This window comes from Lolium perenne, chromosome 5 (assembly GCF_019359855.2).
Source record: "Lolium perenne isolate Kyuss_39 chromosome 5, Kyuss_2.0, whole genome shotgun sequence".
Lineage (NCBI taxonomy): Eukaryota > Viridiplantae > Streptophyta > Magnoliopsida > Poales > Poaceae > Lolium > Lolium perenne.
The window spans coordinates 240,825,387-240,849,118 of NC_067248.2; the positions used below are offsets into that span (position 1 = coordinate 240,825,387).

The window sequence follows — 23,732 nt, forward strand, 5'->3', positions numbered from 1 at the left end:
CGGCGGCGAGCGCCGGCCAAGGGGCGGCGCGGGAGAGCTGCCGCGACGGCGAGCTCGACGTGGGGCAGCGGCGCGGGCGAGTGCCGGCCAAGGGTCGGCCGGTTGCTGCTCCTGGCGGAAAAAAGAATAAGAAAAAGGAAAAAAAGAATAAGAAAAAAGGAGCCAGATATTTGGACCCAGATCTGAGAGTGGGAGGCTGACATGTGGGCCTAGAAAAATTGCAAAAAGACCCATAATTTAGAACTGTCTAATGTTAGTTCTTGTCGGTTTCAGCCTTGCCACGTCAGCCTGGCAGTGGGCCTCACACATCATAATCTCGGTTAAGTCATTGAGAGTGGCTCTTACAACATACTGGTGGCAATTTGTCATGTTGTTACTTCGAACCGGTGGTTTTTTGTCAAAAAAATGAAAGATGGTGGTTTTTTGATAACCTAGCCACAATTGTGGTGGGTTTTTGTAATTTTCTCAATCAGAGATCACTTGTTTTTATTCTACATTCTATAAAATGCTCTCGAAATAGTTACATGTCGCTTTTTAATTCACCCAATCAAATCAAGCATTGGTAATAAGTCGTGCTTTTTAATTCACCCAATCAAATCAAGCATTGGTAATAAGTCGTGCTGTAAATTGCTTTGCTTACTTGCAATGTTCGGAAATCGATCCGCTTGAGAAGAACAATGGTGAATCACTTTCTCATGCTTTTTTTTTATCACTTGTCATGTTTAAAATGTTGTTTCCCAAAGTTAAGAACAATGCTTTTGAATTAAGGTATCTCCTTCAAAGATCACTTTTCTTTGTCTCTACGTGCGGCATGTTAGAAGCTTATGCGAAAAGCATAGATGATTATGACAGAATCCTTGCTTAGGAAGATGGAAGAGGCCACTAGACATTTTGCCAAAAAGAAACAAAAGAAGAGTTCACCAAACAGCGCACCATGTTGACACTTTGACTTAAGCAATAGAACTCGAGACAAGTAACCGTAACTGTTACCTTGGTTACTTCGGAGGTCGGGGCACCGTTCCTACGAGTTTCTACTTTTCCAATGAATGAAGTACTCCTACATAAATAACACTTGTGTTGCGAGACATGACCACAATCAGTCAACCAATGATATTTAAGCACAAACCACATTCCAGACTCAATCACATGGACTCACGAGGATCCGTTCACTAAATTTGAATCACGGATGCATCGGGCCAGAGTGTCCTCCCACGTTCTTCCCTCGGCACACAAAGCACACACAAGCAACTATCTACCCAAACCCTCGCCCACCATCTCCGCCGCCACCCCAATCAACGCCACCGTCTATGCTCTGGGTCACCATTGCCGACGCAACTTCCCATCAGAACCACGTTCTCTTGCCGCCGTTTTGCACCATCGTCACAATAGCATGCTGGTTGTTGCCACCCCCGGCGGTTGGCGCAGGTGTTTCCCCCATTTCTAGCAGAGCTAGAGCCTGCCCGCGTTGCCAGAGTTGACTACCTTCTGGGGCTCCATCACGCTAGCACCCGTGGAGCCTACTCTTATTCGGCCACATGCTCGGGCGAGTCGCTAGCCCATGCACTCACAACCTTCTCGTCCAGTCGCCCGGCCGCCTTTGAGGTATGTTTGCCGCCCAAATTTCTTTCTCCCGCTTTGCACGGGCTAGGCATGGAAATTGATGATGCGTCCATAAACTGTCCGTCGGTATCTGCTTGTGCAGATGTGTAGTAAGGCAATCGATTTTTTCTACAAAAATGCCATCTAATCATTGTCGGGTGAAGAGTCCAACGGTGAGACCGAACTTTTGTTTGCCACTAAAAGCATGATACACAATCGCCACCTGCTGCCACAGTGTTGGGGGGGCTCGTCGGTGAAGTGCAAGGCCAACACTACTCACGATCGAGAGGGTGTCCACATGCACCTTATGAGGGACTACTTTCATCTAGGGATGGCAATGGGTACCCATCACCCGCGTACCCGCCGGGTAAAAACCCAATAGGTGTACGGGTATGGGACAAAATATTACCCATGGGTTAGTAAATGGGAAAATATTATACCCATCGGGTAGAGCGGGTATGGGTATGGGATCGTAGAACCCATACCCACGTACCCATTTACCCATCTAAATTTCACAAGTGAGCTGATGTAATATTCTAAAGTGCTTAATTTTACTCCTAATCACCCTTCATGTTGCTAGGGTTGAACCTCACGCTTCTCGGGGTCACAATCGTTGGTAGGTTAGTGATGATTAGATCCCTATTATGATCACTTCACCTCATGTCATATTTTTTTATTAATTTGATATGTTTTAAGCATGGGTATTTTTTACCCATGGGTACCCGTTAACCCTGCCGGGTGACGGGTATGGGAAAAACTTGTACCCGTTGGTGGGTATGGGTACGGGTGATGGGTATGATTGAAGATGATGGGTACGGGTATGGGATGGATCTACCCGTACCCATACCCTGCGGGTGCGAATGCATTCCATCACCGCTATCGGATGTCTAGATCGTTCTTCCTGGACAATTGTTAGAGACCCTCCTAGAACCTGAAGCAGGAACAGGATGTGGAAAGTGATGATAGCATGCGTGATCATGCACAATATGATCGTTAAGGACGAGCGTGATGACATCATCTGTGACCAAGGATGGAAATTTCAGGGTGACTTGGTTGAGCCACAGCCCGAGCCAGCGTCTTTGGAACAGTTCTTGCATATGCATCATACGTTGTGATCGGATCACTTATGATCGCCTTTAAGCCAATTTGGTTGAGCATCCGTGGGCTCATGTGAGAATTCTACCTAGTCAAATTCTGTTGTTTGTGAACTATTTCGTTGTGAACTGTCTACATTTATAAACAACATTTATTTTATATATCAGTCTCATTTTTGTTGTAAATTTAATGGTTAAATTTTTTAATGACAAAAAAGTTGACCGCGGACTGAATGGCTTACACCATTGGACGCATTGGCCTTCACAAACCGGACCGAGACCCAAATTCTATCCACATCGTGACCCAAACGAACCAAACAGACCACTTAGATCGTCGTTTTAGGTCGCGCCGCTAGAGATCATGACAAGATCCTTGACTTATGAACTCTCATCGTCATGTTTCCATACAAACTTTTTATACACTTCCCACTTTACACAAGTGGTAAGCATGACCTCTTTGAGCTATTGTCTTTGTATAACCCCAACTTAGGATGACCCCCACTAAACAATTCACAAAGAAAAAGCTCAATAAACAATGCACAGTGAGGAATGGACCTTTGACTTAGCAAGAGAACCCAAAACAAGTAAGGGTAAACCGTTTCCTCGATTACTCTGAGGGTCGTGCTCAGTCTTCCCATGAGCTTCTACTTCTACAAAATAATGCTTTGCATACCACTAACACCAAATCAAAATCAAACAATTGATGATATTTAAGCACAAGTCGCCTTCCGGCCTCAAAAAAGTCGGAGGTGACATTACTCGCAAAATAGATTTAATTTAACCAATCAAATCAAACATCAGTAATAAATACAGGTCAATTCGTCAAACCACCACCTTTTTTCTGCAACCTTTCGAGAGTGAGAGAGAAAGAGAGAAGGGTTAGAGGACCCAAAGCCCAACAAAAGCCCTACAAGCTACATTAGCAAACCAAGACCATTCCTTGGCCCAAACAAATTCCAAACTAGCACGAGGCCCAATTAGGCCTCAGCCAATGTCCCGACCACGTCACAACTTCTTCCCGTTCGCCGGCGCCGGCGCGGACGCCGCGCCGCCGAGCACCGCGGCGGCTGAGTCGACGTTGGTGAGTAGGAACTCGTAGATCTTCTTCCTCAGCCGCTCGATCGTTTCCTCAGGCACGCCGCAGCCGCCGTTCGTGGCAGTGGGAGTGGTGGCCAGCGCATCCTCCTCGTCCCCGTCCAGCGGCGGCGGCGGAGGCGCCTCGGTGCGCGTCCCGATCTCGCCAAGCCAGTCGTTGACGCGCTTCAGCTGCGGGAGCATCCTGGCCGCGCGCTCGCGGTCCCATGGCGCCGCTGCCGACACGTCGGCGTCCAGGAACCGCTCCACGAACCCGAGGAACCACCCCCTGGACTCCTCCCCGAGCCGCCGAGCCAGCTGGCCCCTCTCTTCCGCGCCTACTCCCCTCTCCCACTCCGGCGGCGGCGCCACCACTGCCGCTGTCATAGTCACCGGGCTCGTCCTTGGCTTCCCCTTTGCAGGGGACATCCGCGACTTCGCCGCTGGAGATAACGACTTCACGGCATTGGGTGCCGCTGCAGCCGGCTTCACCGACTCATCGACGACGACCACTGCCAGCGGCGAGGGTACCGTGGCCGGGGCTGGCTTGAGGTTGTAGAGCCCAAAGGCAGAGAGGTCCGTGGCAAGCGCGGCGTTCACCCAGGACTTGGCTCGGCGCTGCCGCTCCGCCGCGACAGCAGCAGTCTCTTCATCCGTGGCGGAGACTACCGTCCCGGCGTCGCTGGCCGCTGAGCATTCCGGCGAGGCTGCCGACTTTGTGAGGGTGTCGGTGATAACAGTGGCGCGGGAAAGCGCGCCATGGAGGGCGAGGAACTGCTCGACAGTTGGCTGCGGGTTGTGCTCCTCCGCCGTCGAGCTCACCTCCGCGTAGGAGCTGCACCGGCAAAACACAAGCAAAGCCAAGTAAGAATCTCACCAGATTACTGAAATCATTCGAATTCAGAAAAAATAACTCTGTACAGATCCTACAGTAACTTGTAACAAAGCTCTGTGATAGTACAGCAGTAAAATTTTACAGTACTTTAGATGAAATGCTGACATTTTCCCAGCAGTGTTTGAAAATATTGTACATTAACAATCATGAGATTTACAATAGAGAACACTGGAGCTGACAGGTTGATATTAGCAGAAGAAAACAGTAGCAAGTGCAGGTACAACGCAACTGGTAACACAGTAGACCATGCACACATGCAGCAAGAAACACAGTTCAGAAACAATGTCATCCATAAGCAAACAACAATACACCTGTGAGTGTCCAAATTGGTAAATTGTTCATGCTACAGATGGTTACGAATTTCACATACACTTTCAGTTTATGAGAGTTGAGTTCAAAATCTGTACTAGCTATGTACCACCTGCACTCAGATCTCTACTAAAAGATGGCTGGGGATGGACCATGGGTGGGGTCTCCAAAAGGGAAGATCCGAGCTGGTTGATGGCATTATTGCAGCATGCAAGCCAGCTAGGTTTTGGGACATTTGGAGCATGATACCAACGGGTTATTGATGATCTTGCCCTCGTGAGGTGCTAGGGCAAAGGAGGCATGTCACATGAACAGCAGCCGGCTTTGCTAAAAAAAACATCACTGAGTACCAGTCTGTACTGGTGTGCTGACCATGTCCTGTATATCTAGCATGCCCATCATCAGCACAGGAACATGCAATTCAAGGCTGTCTACGGCCACAAGCCATGTGAAGCTCTGAAGGTCTTGTGAGACTTAAAATCACTTATCAGACAGGTCAGCTCGAAAGTCTTTGATGAACAGTAGATTCATTTTTTTTTTACTAAAAAGAATGGTTTATTCATCAATATGGGAAGGATCTCTTAAACATTAACACTGAAATATGAAGCCAGTATGTGAAAACTATAACAGTGTAATTCAATGTGAGACCCAATAGCAGCTGAGGATTAATCGATTCCAAAGTTACGGATTTTGAATTAATAAGCTGCAGTGTACACCAGTAGAATAGTATTTGATACATATCTGTTGATACTTGGATAAGCTAGCAAACAATGGCAGGATATGGTATGGCCCAATCAAACTAAAAGATTCTCTTCTACTATATCTTAAATAGACAGAGCATGTGATGCCATCAACGTATTGAACATGCGGACACCGATAATTAGGGAGTATGTTTTGTCCATAATAAGTACAAATCGAAGATTATACTTGACAGACAAATAAATAAGAGATGTCGGTGGAAGTCATTAGCAAAGAATCACCAGATAATATTCTTTAATGATAACATCCAATGCCAGCTGTCTGGTAAAAAGGTACCTCAAACATCTCAGCAAGCTTTCTGCAGCAGAAGCTTCCTGCATGGCTTCAACAGCAGCTACCTGCGCCGATTCTCTGTACTTCAGAAGCTCCTGTGACAGAAATATGCCACAAAGCATACCATCAGGTATAAAATTCTAACAGAGCGGAGAAGTGTCATCTTGGTAGCACGCTAGGGTAATTTTCTACAACAATACTTCTCACATATATCAGTAAAATTTATCAATAATCATAGATATTGGCAGCAGATGGTTAACACCATATTAGTGTGCGCTCAAACCATAACGGCATTTTTTAATGTATAATAAAACCATATTGATCATGTCAATGAACTTAGTCATACCTTTCCTAATTTGGCAAGTGGCGGAGGAAGTGATGTCCATGAACTGCTAGCATCCGTCAGTTTTTTGCTGTTCGGGGGAATCTTAACCAAATTTGTAGCATTTGGGTTGCCTAAAACTCCAGATGGCCTCTTTAGAGTAGGAGGATGCTTCTTCGGTGCTTTGTCAGCATCAACTGAAGGAGCAGGAGCGCTCGCTGTGCTCTTTCTAGCAGGGTTATGGTTCTTACTGTCATCTTTATGTGACGCCTTCTCGTTCACTGGTGGCTTTCTTCTAGGAGTCTGCATATAAAAAATCTCAAGATTATCAGAGTTACTGTTGTCGCAAAATCAGTGTATAGAAAGAAATAATGCCATTGTATCATGTTGCTTTGCATACTATCATTAATTTTAGACAAGACTCTATCATCACTCTGATCTCCTAGAGACTCAAAAGAAATATAATCCTCAAGCAAAGATAGTGGTCACATCAAATTTAACACATCAAGCAACATAGTTACATACCGTTGGACCCCTGTTCTCAGGTTTCCTATCAGCTCTGGTTGTCTTCGAATCTGAGTTGATTTTCCCTTTTGTATCTACAGCTCCTTCCCAGCTTCTTCTCAAGGCCTTTGGTCCCGAGCCAATACCCAACAAAGAGCTACTGATCGAGTTACCTACAGAGGACCTCCTCCCTGCAGTGGTAACCTTCAAAACTGAAGCTGCCCTTTCTAACAAAGAGAGCCTAGAAGATGCTGCTTTCTCTGCTCCTTTTACCCCGTGTCTCTGTCTTAGGTCACTAGAAAATCTGTCAAATGTTCCAGGTAGAGAATAGACACTGGTTGGAGATGAAGGTGTTGATCTAACAGTACCAGGTCTTGTCTTCGGTTTCACTGCTTCCTTCTTATCAGCAACCGCATTCAGAGCCTGTTTTGACAGCGAAGATTTTGACTTAGTCAGCAGCGGTTTCTTATTTTCCGTCCCAACGGTTTTGTGGGAAGCATTTATTTTCTCTAACTTGCTCTTCTCCTTTTCTAGAGACAAGGCGCCAGCATCTTTCACTCCATTGGTTGCTTTCGATCCATTGGCTGGTTGCGCCTTCTTGCTGCCAGAAGAGCTAGTTAACACGAGGTCCTCAGGGTTGCCGACGCAGGCATGGCGGCCAGGAACCGGCCGAACTCCCCAAAGGATGGGCACCGGCGTGGCCGCCTCGAGGCGGTCTACATGGATGAACTGGCCTAGCTGAATCTTGTCGCTCAAGATGAGATCATGCTGCTCCTCGGGAAGGGTGACGTAGGTGGCGTGGGAAGAATCGGACACCTTGAGGTAGAACCCTTGGTTGGTGAAAAGATCGCTCCCGGAGAGCGCTGGCACGATGCTGACAACCTGAAGCAGCGACGACCGATGCTCGCCCGCGACTTTAACATCCGTGTTCATATGCTGAAGGAGCTTGACGAGGACACCGGGCACCAGCGACGCCATTGATGCAAGTCGTTATGCGCATTACTCTGCGATGTTCAAGCCAGTTCAGCAGTTAGATTATTTATACATATGTTAACATGAAGAATGAGAACCAAAAAATTAAGAAAGTTATCAATTCGCTGGCCGCCAACCAGGCCTGGATGCCTGTATCAAAAGGTGAAAACAGTAGTAGTACCCCTGATCACAATAATGGTTGCAGCTTTTCGTGAATGTAATTACGGAAACCTGGCTCGCAAGGACCCTCAAATTTACTGATTGGTTTAAACGGCAGTACTACTATCTGTCAGAACTGAATCAACGGACATGAATTCAGCAATTCTGAATGCGAATGCAAATGCAAACTGAAATAGTCGCAGGCAGGCCGTGTCACCATCAAATGAATAGAGTACTGGAAATGAGACGGCAACACAGAAGAATCGGTGGCCGTAACCCAATGATTTTCAGGGATAAGGACGACGGCGAGAAGCAAGGAGGAAGAAAAGGAAAAATCAATCAAGCACGCGGCTAAACAACAGTACCACTAACATGGCAAAACAGTACAAGAAAGCACATAAATGAGTGCGCGGGAAGTGCTGCTGCCAGGAACGCAATTATGCGGCGAGGAAGAAAGCTGCCTGCCATGGCATTGCTTGCGAGGAACTGGATTCAGCCCGAAGCAACGCGGGACCCGTGGTGGAGCTGGAGGTGGAGCGGGAGCCTGGGAGGGAGGCGACAGGCTGAACAAACGCCACGGCACAAGCAGATACCACCCGAAAGTCTCATCATGGCGTCAATGTGGGCGGGCGGGGTCGGTGGTCCTGTGTCCTCTCCCTCAAATCCAACCAGGAAAAATCCGCCGGGGAGGAATTGCGGGGGCGGAATAAACGGATGAACAGAACCGACGGGCCAAATCTTGCGCGTAGTACAACTTGCGCTTGTGAAATTATTCTGTGACCTTAAAGAAATGCCAATTGGGAGTGAAGCGGAGGACTACCGAGTTCTCGCGAGCGATTCGTGGGAGAAATTAAGGTGGGGGACGGAAGGCGGTGCGTGACGAGAAGGAAGGCAAATCTATCGGGGAAGACGGAAGAAATTTAATGAGCAGCGGGGAGAGAAGTGGAGGAGGCGAGAACCAACCTTTGGCGGAAATCGGTGGGCGCCGGCGCAGGAATCAACCAATCTCCCGGCCGCTGAACTGCTTGCCCCTTTGGTGTGGCCGCACGGGGAGAAGAAGGAGGCGCCCTCGGGGTTCTCGACCTCGAGCCCGCAGCGCGCCGTGCGCCCGTGATAGGCAGCGGTGGCGTGCCTGCTCTGCTCTGCCGCCGCGGCGCAGGACCTATCGACGATCCTGCAGCGTCCGCCCGCAGGTCTAGGCGCAGTGCGTCAGGCCGCGTCCAAGAATCTCCCTTCCTCCACTCTCTCTCTCTCTCTCTCTGGCTGGTTCTGGCTCTGGGGCGGCGCGCCGCTGTGAGCTTGGGAGAAGGAGCTCGCAGGGAGAGGAAAGCGAGAATGGAACGGAGACCGGTGCGGTGGCCTCGCTCTGGCTTTGTTTCTCTCTCTCTTGCTCTGGTTGGGGAGTGGGGTGGGGTGGGGTAGTAACCGTCCGGAGCAGAGCTGACAACACGCGAACGCCAGCCAGCGGCGGCGATTTACTGTGGCAGAGCCTCGTGTTGCGCGGCGTGCGTGCGTGGGTGGGTGGTGCGTTGTCGTTGAGGTGGGAAGTTGCTTTCCCCGTGCTCGGGAGTGGGGCTGCCAGTGAAAAGTCACAAAAGTTACTGCTGCATTAAAAAAAGCCGTGATAAATCCTAGTCATTTTTTTTTGCGAATTACAAATGATATCCACTCGGAAATCACCTGTAGCTCATGTGATCGCGTTTATTCAAAAAAAAAATCAAAACGTTCCCGTACAAGTGCATACGTGTGTTTAGTACGTGCGACCGCATCTAAATACCTGTTCATATGTGGCTTAAAGACGCACAAATGTTCGAACGAAAATGAGCTTTTTTTTTTCCGTTTATAGATTTTGTGATTTCCGTGTAGCCTATCTGGCAAAACTTTGCATATATGTAAATACTATGTGATGTGTCCGCATAACTTTTTTTGCTGGACTTTTTGAAACTTTAGAATAATATTTTCATTTAAGAAAACCAGATCAGTGGAACTTGAACTCGGGAGCCAAAACACCTCTCTCGTAAGCACTCCACTATAAGGCCTTGTTTACTTCTAGGGTATTTATGGGGATGGGAGGGGATTATTTCGTATCCCGGAAAATCCCCACTAGTCCGTTTACTTCTCCGGTTTTGAACGACATAATCCCGAGATATCCCCTCCCATCCCCTTTCATCCCCACATTTTTTGCCTAAATCAAAAACTCTACATCATACTAGTGTATTTTTGGGGAAGGGTATTTGAGGGGATTGGGTGAACACCAAATCCCCTCCCATCCCCATACCTATTGGGAAGAAAAATACGAGAGAAGTAAACAAGGCCTAAAGAAACCACTGCAATTCTTTGGCTATGAAATGTAAATACACACTCGGGTGCTAAAGTGTTAGGTCGGGTGTGGGAAGTTTTTTTTTCCAGGTGGAAGGGGAGACTTGGGAAATACACATCTTTACATGGAGAAAATCCCTAATTCACCACCTCCACTCTTTACCTTATCATCTACTCCAGCTCGTGCTTAAGCTTGAATCACCATGGGCGAGGAGTCATTGCACCCACCATAACCGACGTATCGAACTCGTCCCACCCAATGTAAGGGTGGCGCCCTAAGGACATCTCCAACCGTGCGACCCAAACAGACGCATTGGATCGTCCGGTTTGGACTGTTTGGGTGGCCGAGCGGACACGCGGACAGCGGCCCGCATCCGCGTGTCCGTTTGGGTCGCACGCTGCGACCAACGCGGCGACCCAAACAGACGCCACATGGTTCGTCTTCCTTGCACGGCGCTGCGCCATGGCAGGCCTCGACGGGACATCAATAAGTACAAATCTACTCTAGCTCTTGCTTAAGCTTGAACACGTATTTTTTTTGTTGAAATATAAATGGGTTTTTAGTCTTTTTGGTTGTGGCTAGAGTGTGCACTTCTATATTTTTCTGAAGTTACTGAAGTACAACGTTCTTTCGTCACGAGTTTATGTATTAACGGTAACGTTTTTGAAAAAATAAATAGTGTCGGTGTGTTCACTTTAAACAATGGATGTTAGATAACGTGCAAATTTCACATAAGCTGCGAACGAGTGCAAGCAAAGAGACAGAAATGGAATGGTTCCACGTACAGCAGATCGCATACGGAAGTAGCGAGCTGTGTACTTGTACGTATACAGGATCGGTGGTCCCAAAGGTTTGACCGGATTGCCATACTAGTGAGAACTGAAGAAAACGAGTACACGAAAATGCTCACCCGGAGGCCGGAGTACACAACTACACGTTGCTTTTTCCCATTCAAATTTGATTAATTAAGAAGATTTTTTACATGAAAGTAAGGGTAAAACATAATAGGATTACTCTTCTGACATCAAATCATTCAAACCTTTGCTCCCACAGTTACCTGGAGGCGAGCTTCTTTCTTGATCTTGTCGAGGCAATTGAAGGAGCGGCATGCTTGTTATGAAAAAATCCTCTCTAACACGCCTTGCTGATTTTCCTGAAGTGGGCGCCGTGATTTCGTCACAGTTTACTGGCATGGGAGTATTTGACCGGGGCCGGCCGTCGCCGTCCACGTATATGATGCAAATCCTTTTCGGATGGGAGCAAATACTGGCGAGGATTGATGCATGATTGAGAAATTAAGAGGGCTCTGTCAACTGACGCTTGACACGGCCGTCTCGCTTGCCCAGCGGAGCCTACGCCCTAACTAATCGCAACCTACAACCTTCTAAATGATCTTCCTATACGAGTTCTGTACCAGTAGTATAGACTAATTGTTTATTTAGAGTACGTGACGAGCTACCGTCTCGTAGGAAGAAAACAAAGAATGAAAGGCGCATGGTCGGCCGTATCGTCGGCGCTGCATCGCATTGGTCGGTGCAGCCAAGTAGTAGTATTATACTAGTGGCCAGTATAATTATAATCATAATTAATCCGGCGTGTGACAGGGATCCCGTAACCACCATACGTAATGCTACGGTAGCCCGCTCGTAAATTAATTCCAAGTACTGATGGGCAACCAGACTAGAGTGCTTAGCTCTACCTGCCGTCTTTGCAGGCCAGTAGGCCATGTACTAGCTTCCGTCGTCATTGTCTCTATTTGAGGTTTTATTTGATTTCCTGTGCTCTATTTCGGTTTTCAAGTTGCTCGACTCTACTAGGATTTAAAGAAAATTGCAAAAATCCATCATATATAATTGTCGCGATGCCAACAGAATTACCGCAATATAAAAAAATTGCTAAAAAAACCAACGGTCAATTCATTTTTTAATAAGAAAAACACTAGTCACTCACTTTAGATTGATTGACGATTGTTTCTCGGTTGAGGGGAAGGCTCAATTTTAAGAGCTTGTTTGATTCAAAGGAATAGTGTAGGATTTTCCCCTTATAATTGTCGTTTGATTCATAAGATTGCAATCCTTTGGAATTTCTATAAAAGATTTATTTGCACTATGTTTTGAAATAAAAAAATCTTCATTCCAAGCTCTTTTTACAATTTCTTTGATTTTTATGTGTAATGAAACGCTTGTGGGTCCAAAATTCTGTAGTTTCCTTATCCTGCAGGATTAGATAGGACATACCATTCTAAGCCCGTGTTTTTTTGACTATAACTATGACGGACGTGAGCTAGTCTGAACATATATTCAACCAAGTTGTCTATGCAGCTTTTCAGCCCTACAAGATGTGTTCAAATGAACCACGGTACACGAAGATTACGAGGGAGAAGAAGAAAAGGGAAAAAAACGCACACCAACAACACACAAGACTAAGGAGGAACAAAATGGCCACCCCGCAATCTAGGGGACGGTTAGCCGTTGAGAATTCTCATTGCGACCCAGTCACATCAATCACGAGGAAGAGCCCCAAGGACACGAAGGAGGGACAACCCAGCTCGAGGACTCGCCGAAGTAGTCGAACAACCTTGGTTCGCCGAGACCCAACATCGACACTGCACCATCGACATAATCGAAGGGCGGCGCGCATCCGAGACACACTACACACTGACACCACTTGTGTCGAGGGTGTGTCTGAAAGGTCGCGCGCGGTCGAGAAGATGCCACGGCGCATGTGTGCCACCGGCTGGAGTCGAAGTGCATCATAAGGAAGAGACACCCATAGATTACTCTCTCATGGAGCACCCCGCCACGCGCAAAAGATCCCTGCTAAGGACTCGACAAGCCCGAGTTTTTTCTATTCCTACATTCTGAAAATCGTACAAATCAAACAAGCCCTAGAAATTTCTTTTACGCTCCCACTTTCGAGAGTAAGCATGATTTCACACTTTATTCCTTCCAAGCGGCGCCTAGCTACAAGACGGGCGGGTTCGGACGTTACCGGTTGATGTTTTCCTATAGGATCGTCATCGAATCTCTAACCGACTGAAACAACTAACCGAAGCTGGCTGGGTTGGCGGACGTACATAGCGATCGACACGCCGGCAACGACCACATGCGCGTGTACACACACATAATTGATGGACGGGCGCCAACGATTGACTGAGCTAGCTGGGTCTGGGTGCATCATGTTGGGCATTTTAGCATGGAATTGCATCATGGGCTCACGGGGGACACGTAGGTAACGCAGGTACGCGAAGAGGACGATCAACTATTCTTGTGTACAAACTTATGGTCGTCGCTTCTCTCGGTTGTGATACCGGAGGCAAGCTAGCGAATGTTATGTAGTAGCATATAAAGAGATAAAGATACGGCGGGGGCCAAGGTACGTACTATCACGGCGGGGCGCACCCACCGGTCGCCGGAGGCATGGGTCTTCTCAAGGATTCCGGGAGCCCGTCTCCTTCAGAGGCTCAGAGCTGGCACGCGCGCTTCTGAGGCTCGGCAGTCACCGCCGGCGAGGGCGAGCTGGAAACCTGGCATCGATGACCATCGTCGTTCGATTATTTCCATGCCTGTGCTTAAGCCAAGAATGAGCACTTGAGCAGACATCCGGCGGCCGGGCCATGAAACTAGCGGGAGGATAGCAACTGACACATGCGTCTCCTGTGATCTAGCTCATCATCACGCCTTGATTTTTTTTTTTTTTTTTGGAAAAGGGATAGACCCCGAAGGGTCTGGATACTGCATTAATAAGTCAACAGTGCGTTACATTTTACATAGAGGACCTCACAATAAACCAGAATAAGAAAAGAGCCCTCTACATTTACACAATAGACCTTAAACGAAGAAGGAGAAACGCAATTGGGACCTTCATCTTCTTCGCCTGCACTGAAGAACAGCAAGCACGCACGACAGCCCCCCACGCGAGAGTCGGGGACGAGACCACTTGACGCAGGATGGGAGCGCAGCGCCATCGCACGAACTCGAAAGGGCCTCCGAAGGAGGTTGATAAGAGCCTGTCGCATCACCGGCGACAAGGCCTGGAGCTGCTGCCTACCAGCATCTTGAGTCAGCGACCAGCCACCGGCCACCGAGATTCTTCTCCAGCGTGCAGTACCACAAGACTCCCGACCCTCTCCAGCAAGAAGATCCATCGCTCCAGCACACCCCTCACCCTTGCCACCATGGCCGGCCAAGAGATGAAGCGGAGAGACAAAAATCATACCGAAGAAGGCATATGGGCGCTTATTGAAACGAGCTGCAGCACAGCAACCCAACATCATCTTCCTCCTTGGAAGCCACCCTGGGAAGCAGAACCACCGCCCTCCAGCACCGCGCCATGGCACCGGAGAAGCACTCGAACAGAAGAAGAGAGTAGCGGCCTTATTTGCGGAGATCTCTTGCCTCAGCACCACCGCTTGCAACAGCTCCTGCCACCAGAGAAGCACAGCAATGATCACCATGGCAAGCACGCGCCAGATCCGGCCGATGGGATCTAACCCTCTACTCCAAGACGCCACAAGGGACAAGCAGCGTGAAAAGCAGAACCTACAGCTAATATTTACAGCCCGCGCTACACATCCTCTTCCACGCCGGTCGGCAACGCCGCCGGAGGGGAGAAAGGAGCGAGCCGGGGAAGAACGACGGAGACGCCGGCTGACTCTCAAAGAACGAGATGGAAGCTGTCGGTGGAAAAGGGAAAGTCCCAATTGCGTTATCACGCCTTGATTGGTCACCCCACACAAAACAGCGCGGCGCGGCACCGGCCCGGCTCTCTGAATCTGAGTCTAGCCACGATGGACCAAGCGAACAGTAACGCGGGCCGGCCGTGCATCGATCTGGTCGCTCGGCCGGAGCACGTGGAACGGCCGGGAGCACCGGCCGCCGGCGACCGGGGGTAGCGTTCGCACCTGCGGCTGCCGGCTGACAGCCCCGGAACCTGTCGTCAACGTGTGGACGGAATGGAATGGATGCCAGTACTTGTACTACGGAAGTTTCAGGAGGCATATGACACACGAGGCCATCATCAGGCAACGACAGCATCACAGCTTTGCTCGGTGAGTCCTGCTTAAAGCATAATACTCCTCGAATCAAAGAAAGGAGACCGACAAATCGGAAATACCTGACTTGGCACTCACCATGCAGGCAATGAGTTTATCAGATCCAGGGCTATGCAGAATCCACGGAAATCAAGTGATGAAGCAAGAAGTGTTGGATTTCTCTTGTTGCTTGATAATGAAGGTAGCCAGCACTGGTGCAACTCCAAGATCCCTCTCGCAGCGGAATCTGGAAGAAGCAATGTCCAGAGCATGGAAGGAAAAATATCATGGCATCACCCAGGTATCAAGCTCAGTCTTTATGGCACATTTTAAATCGCAAGAGGATATGGTCGCAGTTTACATAAAGCAGCCTTTGGTAGCAAGTTCAGAAAATTTGCTAGTTGACTGGTTTGATCCTTCCCTGAATGCTACATCAAGCTCAGACTATAAATTTGATAATATCCTTGTTACGGTTAGAGCTTATGGAATTCCCAGAAACAAAAGATCCATTAATTTGCTGAAGAACATACTTAATCAAGTTGGAGAAGTATCTGATTTCCATGTTCTTCAAGAGAGCAATCTTTTTGCAAAACAGGATTATATTTGGGGTACAGCAAAAATAATGGTAGCAAAGCCATTAAAGGATAAGGCTTTAGTGAGTTTCGAGGACAACTCATCAACTGTTGCTTATCTCCATTATGAAAAAATAAAAAGAGCCTGCCTCTTCTGTGGAATCTTGTTTCACAATATTCAAGACTGCAGTTTAAGAAATAATCTCATCTCAGAAAGGCAGAAAAGGAGACAGTCTAGTGCAGATATACCAACACACAGATTCGGGCAATGGATCATAAATGAGAAGCTCATACCGGCAGAATTAATCAACAACGCCAGATTGGGGGAACAATCATCAAATCAAGAAGGTCTTCTTATTCTTCAAAAACTTCGAGATCTATTTGCTCAAGATCCCAAAGGCAAAGGACAAATGATAGACCCTTATATTAGTAGGACAACAGAGAACAGACAGAAAGAAAATTCAGCAGGGCAGATCCGTTCCTGCTTTGCATCAGATGCTATGATTCATCAACAAGGAAATGAAGGAATACTTTCTCTACCAACTACAATGGGACAACATCAAGGACGTAAACGTGTCATGGAAGACACGGCTCAAACCAAAGAGAGGAGCAAAGGCTTTAATCGAAAGAGAAAACAATATCATTCAACAACCCAATATAGAGACATCGATTATTGGAGATATTGGTGAAAGGATGGCACCGGCAAATTTACAGTTCACCTCAACTATCAAGAATCAGCCAGCAAACCTTATCACTCGTAAAGATAATGAAGGAGTTGTCTTTCCTCTGCAGTTTCCGGAAAAAATAAATAGTTCAAAAAGGTCTGCCCCGCCTACAGAAGAAGTCAATCAACCAATAGCAAAAAAAGTTTTGGCTTCTCAGAACAATCAGTCCAGCTCTCAAGAAATTCAAATGCAGTCGGTTATGATGGAGAACCAAGGAACACCTACAATACTGCAGTGCGCAAGGAGAGCCACTCCACCATACAACCCGGCCTTATCTCTCAACCAAAATGCTCAAATGATAAATGAAACCTTGTTTGGTCACAACACTGCAGTAGGTCAGAATATTTCAGCCAATCTAGGTATTCTGGGAGCAGCTCCAAATCTGCCTGTTCAATCAGACTCAAACACTCACATAAGCAGAGAAAAACGTAGGCCTTCTGGATGGGATGTACAATCACAGAAAGGGACATCTTTTTACAAGCCAGGAGCAAATACATGGAAAAGACACACAACATCTACCAATGCTAGAAAAAATATGTGTGCTCAACGAACTCTAGCATCACCATGCAGATCGGATGCTAGTAGTTCTCAGGTCGCTTCTTATGACCATGACCCCTGGCCACTGCACACGCCAGTAGTGTCTGGTTCTCAGGGCGTGCAAGATTCTAGGCGGGGAGCTTTCTCGTCTCCGCAGGCAACTGGGGAACCATATCAGGCACCGGTAATGTATAACGCAGGAATTCATCAAGGAGTACAGGGAAATCAAGGAACCCAAGTGAATAATGCGCACAACATGGAAAAACAAGAAATTATAGAACAAGCTCACAATGCACCAGACATAGATGCTCAACACATTGAGGCAGCGGCGCCAGCCTTCAAGGCGCCACGGGCACCATGAAAGCTTTAGGATGGAACTGCCAAGGTATGGGCAAGAACCTTGGCAGTACTAAAATGCTTCATCTTGCCAGGATGATTGGAGCGGCAAAACCACAGGTATCTTTTATTTCTGAAATTAAATCTTCCAAGGTAAGTTCCTCTGACTTGGTTTCTAGATTTAATATGTCTGATGCTTTTGTAGTTCCCTCTCGGCGTCGTTCGGGTGGGCTTTGGCTGATGTGGAATGATGACCTCAAGCTCACTGTTCATAGTTCTAGCTTCTATGTAATATTAGCTACTGCCACTATTCTCTCTAGTAATCAGCATTTTGGTCTCATCTGTATATATGGCGACCCGTACCATCGTCAAACTTGTGATATATGGAATCATGTCGCCTCTTTTGTGTTTGATAACCTTAATCTGCCTATGCTTTGTATGGGAGATCTCAATGAACTGTTGTATAGTGCAGATAAGAACTCTCAAAAGCTTAATGTTACCCGTATGAATGCTTTTCATGCTCTTATAAAAAACTGCGGGCTCTTTGATTTAGGATTCAGTGGACCTGCTTATACTTGGACTAATAAGAGATTTTCTTCTAATCCTATTTATGAACGTCTAGACAGATGCCTAGTCAATTCTGAATGGTGCACTAACTTCCCTGTTTCCAATGTCTATAATATGCCTATCATTCACACTATCAGTGATCATGCTGCTATTTTACTGTCTACTGATGGTCCTGTTAAGAAAATTAAAAGCACTTTCAAATTTGAAAATTGGTGGCTTAAAGAAAATGATTTTCAGAATCAGGCAAAAACGGCTTGGAATAATTCAAAAAATAAAACTTTCTGGAATAGAACTAAACATCTTGCAGGTCAATTAAAAATCTGGTGTAGAAAGAGGAAACCATTACAGGAAGAGCTTGATAACATTCAAGAACAAATCAAGGAGATTCAAATGCAACCGATGGAGAAGCAAGATCATAACAAAGAAGCTTCGTTATCAATAAGGTATGAACAAACTCTTACCAAGCTTACTGATTCTTATATTCAAAGAGCTAAAAAACATTGGATAAGAGATGGCGACAGAAATACTTCCTTCTTTCATAGATCTATTATTAAAAGAAGGAGAAGAAATGCTATAATTTCTATCAAAGATGAAAGTGATGTTATGCAGCATATGCCTGAAAAAATTAGTGATACCTTTGTTAGCTATTTTAGATCTATTTTTGCTTCTTCAAATGCTAACACTGGAAGGCCTTTTATAAACTCTCAACTCCCTCAAGATTCGAACGATTATACTTACACGGTTCCAGATGAAAAAGAGGTAATTGAAACTCTCAAAGATATGAAGAGAAATGCTTCGCCTGGTCCTGATGGATTCAATGTAGAATTTTACATAGCAACCTGGGACTGGATTGGAAAGGATGTAATGCAACTGGTAAGAAATTTTTTCCAAACAGGTGTTATGCCCGCTCATATCAATGATACTCACATTGCTCTTATTCCTAAAAAATTGGTTCCTTTGGTTCCTGCTGATTATAGACCTATTAGCCTATGTAATGTTATCTATAAAATAATTGCTAAATGTATTGCAAATAGGCTTAAACCTCATTTACCTGATTATATTCACCCTTCTCAGCAAGCTTTTATTGAAGGTAGGCGTATAAGTAACAACATTATAATAGCTCAAGAAATTACGCACTCCTTTGCTCTTAATTCTTGGAAAGGAAAAGCTTTCATGCTTAAAATTGACTTAGCTAAGGCTTTTGATAGATTAGAATGGAGGTTCATTGTTTCAGCTCTTATAAGAAAAGGTTTCCATGAGCATTTCATCAACCTCATCTATGCTTGCATTTCCACACCCTCGTATTCTGTCATCATCAATGGTCAACCTTTTGCAAATTTCAGAGGTGAAAGAGGTATAAGACAGGGTTGTCCTTTATCTCCTTATCTTTTTGTCCTTTCCATTAATGAGTTATCTATCAGCCTACAGGAGGCTATGAGAAACAACAATCTCGCAGGAATTCAATTGGGACCCAACTGTCCACCTATACACTCCCTTCTCTTTGCAGATGATTTATTAATTTGTGGACATGCGTCAGAGCAGGAGGCAATAAAAATGAAGCAAATCATGCAAAGTTTCTGTACCATTTCGGGACAGACTCCTAATTGGATGAAATCAGGTATTATTTTTAGCAAGAAAGTAGATGCCTCAACTATTACTGTCATAAAAAATATTTTCCAAGTGCCTAACATTGACAATAATTTCATCCATTTGGGTCACCCCCTTATCATACCAGGGAAAAATAGAAATGCTGCTTATAAATTTGTTATAGATAAGTTTAAGCTAAAACTTTCAACTTATAAAGCTGATCAACTCTCGCATGCAGCAAGATTAGAGCTTATAAAATCGGTCTTCTCTTCTATCCCTGTCTATTACATGTCGAATATTCTCTTCTCCAAAAAGTTTCTTGCTCAAATTAAAGCCATCATTAGAAACTTCTGGTGGACGGGTGTTAGAGGAGAAAGCAGTTCTAAAAGTCTTTGTCTTCGTGCTTGGAAAGATATCTGCTGCCCGAAAAATGAAGGAGGTCTTGGTATTAGGAACCTACAGGCCATGAATCAAAGTTTGCTGCTTATGACCACTTGGAGGCTTGCGGATAATAAGGAAAGTTTTCTTTACTCAGTGCTAAAATCAAAATATTTTCCTGATTCCTCAATTTGGAGACCAAATGTTAATACTCCTAAGTCTGCCTTTTGGGCCTCTATTCTAAAAATCCTCCCTATTCTTAAAGAAAATGCTTTCTACCAAATATCCACAGGTCAAATCTCTATTTGGAGCTCGCCTTGGTGTGAAGGTTGGAATAATATTTATGATGCTCTAATAGTTCAAGACAACAATTTTGTTTATCCAGCGCAGGTCAAAGATCTTTGGTCCCCAAATCAGAAGATTTGGAATACTGATTTAATAGACTCGCTCTTTCAGGAACCGATTGCAACCTCCATAAAGCAAACAACCATTATTGATTCACAGGAAGATGACATACTTTGCTGGAGATTAACTCAAAATGGGAAATGTAACTCCAAGTCAGCTTATAAAGCTTGTATTCAGCGGCTTTACGAACAAGGGGAGCCAAGACCAGCCCAGGTAAGTCACCAAACAACGCAGCTTCTCAAACTTATATGGAAAAATAAAAATATCACTCCTAGAGTTCAAACTTTTGGATGGAGGTTACTGAGAAAATCCATGCCAACAGGAGCCAGAGCAGGTAAATACTCCAAACATATAAGCAAACTTTGTTGCAGGTGTGGAAATGAAGAGAATGACAATCATCTCTTTTTCTTATGTCCTTTTGCTAGAGCGGCCTGGTTCTCTAATCCTTGGTATATTAAAACTGATCAAATTTTACAGCCTAATAGCTCTCTATCTCAAGTCATACTGAATCTGATCAATATGAATCATCCTTTCGGATCCATAGAAAACATTCTTACCTTTCTTTGGTGTATTTGGAAAAATAGAAATGACTGTCTTTTTGATAAAAAAGAGAATCAGCCATCCCAGATTATTCACATGACTAATGCTATTAATAAGAATTTAGAAACAATCAATGTTGGGCAGGAAATACTTGACAGGGATGATGCATCAGGAATAGGAGGAGGATACAACAACTCAGCTACAACCCAGGGTAATCAAGTGATGACTCAAGGTCAATCTTTAAAAAATGATCTGTTTATAACAGGTAGCAAGATTTACTCGGATGCGGCCTGGAAAACAAAGAAAGCTCTAGGTTCACAGGGCTTGATCACCACTGGGATTGGCATATTCTGTCATCTTCAGAGGAATGGAATACAGGAAAAAATTCTCATTCAAGCTTCCACTACAACGGCAGTGTCTTCTCCTCTTCTTGCTGAAGCAATGAGTCTAGTCCTTGCCTCCCAAATTGCTGTCAAGCTGAATGTTCATGGAGCCACATTTTTGACAGATAATTTAACTCTAGCAAAGGCAGCGGCAGCAACTACGATCACTGATAATCAAGTTCCTTGGGAGTTAAGAAATCAGATCTCGGAGTACCACAAGGCATCAAAACAAATAGAAGCGGAAGTATATCATATCAAAAGAGATCTTAATGGAATCGCTCACGATTGTGCTCAACAGGCAATTAGACAGGATCAGTCTATGCCCATCTTTAGTTGTTCAAATTCAGCTCACTTAAATCTTCATACGTGTCCTGTAGCTTCCTCTCTTTCTATCTTTCAACCTCAGGGTATTGTATGGCATGATGTAAACTGTTTACGAGCTGAATGAAAATTTGGCGCCTCCAGCGCCCTCCCTTGTTCAAAAAAAAAAAAAAAAAAAAAGCATAATACTCGATCGTGCCGATTCAGCTCGACTTAGTTTTTTTTTTTTTTTTGAACACGAGATAGACCCTGAAGGGTCTAGGAACATCCATTCAATATAGGTGGCAGGTTACATATTTGCAGGCCGGCCCCTTTACATCACTTGCACAGAAGATACCTAAATTTGAAGATAAGGCCTGCCAAAGTGCAAAAAACACCCTAGGGCTAAAAATAGAAAAGCAATCAAGTCCCTAGGAGCCTCTGCCACCAGATGCCGGCGTCCTCAAGGCATCGCCGCCGAGGAACTGGGCGCAGACGCCCGAACACCCCTTTCCGGCGTAGATCCGTCGCCGCCGGACACCTGGCCACCACCGGGGACGCACGACTTGATGGCGACGAGATGCCGAGCTCCAGCCGCGAGGATGAAGAAGAGCCTCCTTCCTGGAGGTTATCGATTGATGGCCGCCACACCGGCCGAAGATAGTAGAGGCAGCTGCCCCTAGCTGTGTTACTCGAGTCGATGACGAACCATTGTCGCCACCGGAGAAGGAACCGTCGGAGAACAAGAAACGCCTCACCCCCACACCTCCCCTTGCCACCACGGCAGGACAGAGGCAGAGAAGGAAAGGAGCTCCTCCTTCTCAGCACGGCCCCAGCAGGACCACCGGCTTTATTGACGAAGATGGTGCTCCTCCTCCTCGCCAGCACCTCCAGCCACTGGAAGAACCAACCAAAGAAGAGGAACCCTAGCCTGAGCTTGATCTGGCCGAATAGATCGAGCCCCCATCTCCCTACTGGCATCACGCCAAGATCCACAGGGGTAAACAAAGGAACAAGGAGGGAAGAAGACGTGGAGGATATTTTCTACCGAATCCTAGTTACGGGCAGACGTGGAGGATCATGGGGAGACTTCAGTTCCTAATCTCACGGGAAGCAAATGATTTGCTCCAACCGAATTGATCCACCTCATCCCGTAGTAATATCCCGTAATAAAGTGATACCCCGCGCGTTGCAGCGGAAAATGTTATCCAACACATATTTATAAAAGTTGAAAATCGATAAGGCATAAATGAAATAAAAAAAAGGAGAAAAGAGGAGATAAAATCTGCACATTACCAGGTCGCAAAATGTAAACATAACAAACTACTAACCATGACGTTCGATGTAAATAAAATTTCCCTACGATTTGGATCGTGGGTATATTAACCAGCTATATTGTGCTATCTATATACACGGTTTTATATTGATAAGATGATTAGCTGTGAAATGGATCTCTAAAGCCAAATAGAAGACCTAAACTACACCTAGACTACTCCGGCGCACCACCTCCACCGTCTCCGGCCGGCTACTCCGGCTGAGAGGCTTCGGATCGGCCCGTTCAAGGAAGGAGCGCTACCGGGTACTGTAGAGCGAGGAGAGCTGGTCGTGTGGAATGAGCGGTAGCTCGACTTAGTGACACATTGTTTGGGGCTACCTCTATTTCAAAATTTAAGGATTATATTCTTTTACATAAAGTCAAACTATGTCAAGTTTGACTAAATTTTACCAAATATTATTAACATGTAAAATACAAAATTAATTAAATAGATAATAAAATATATTTTCATATAATAGCTACAAAATATTATATTTGTTAATAGATTGTTCTAAAATTTTGGTCAAACTTTACTTGGTTTGACTTTTCAAAAAAAAACTATAAACCTTAATCTTTGGGATGGAGGTAGTAGTACACAACTTGCTCGAATTCAGCATTCACACAAATCAAACCCTAAAACACTCAAACCGGATGTCCTCCAAAAATGACACTACTAGCACTTCTGCCCAACTTCGCGATTTGATAGAAGAACCCAAATTCAAGGAGCGTCCCTAAGGAGTCAACACACTCTTCCAACAGCAAATAATGGTCTCTG

The 23,732-nt window shown here is 45.7% G+C and overlaps 1 protein-coding gene across 1 annotated transcript; it reads right to left on the minus strand.

Annotated features, from left to right (window-relative positions):
- Window positions 1-3,443: 3,443 nt before the first annotated feature.
- Window positions 3,444-9,353, minus strand: LOC127302436 (uncharacterized). The gene is made up of 5 exons (XM_051332907.2): window positions 8,924-9,353; window positions 6,851-7,833; window positions 6,350-6,628; window positions 6,007-6,098; window positions 3,444-4,602 (listed from the first exon to the last, which is right to left on the minus strand). Exons 2-5 carry the CDS (start codon window positions 7,805-7,807, stop codon window positions 3,699-3,701), a joined length of 2,232 nt encoding a protein of 743 aa, XP_051188867.1. The 5' UTR covers window positions 7,808-7,833; window positions 8,924-9,353; the 3' UTR covers window positions 3,444-3,698.
- Between the last annotated feature and the right edge of the window lie 14,379 nt (window positions 9,354-23,732).

Excerpts from the sequence above, each read along its gene's own strand:
- LOC127302436 (XM_051332907.2), bottom strand. The coding sequence starts at position 7,807 with ATGGCGTCGCTGGTGCCCGGTGTCCTCGTCAAGCTCCTTCAGCATATG. Across the intron at positions 6,629-6,850 it reads CTGAGAACAGGGGTCCAACG|ACTCCTAGAAGAAAGCCACC; the intron begins GTATGTAACTAT and ends TTTTATATGCAG. Across the intron at positions 4,603-6,006 it reads AGCTTGCTGAGATGTTTGAG|CTCCTACGCGGAGGTGAGCT; the intron begins GTACCTTTTTAC and ends TTGCCGGTGCAG.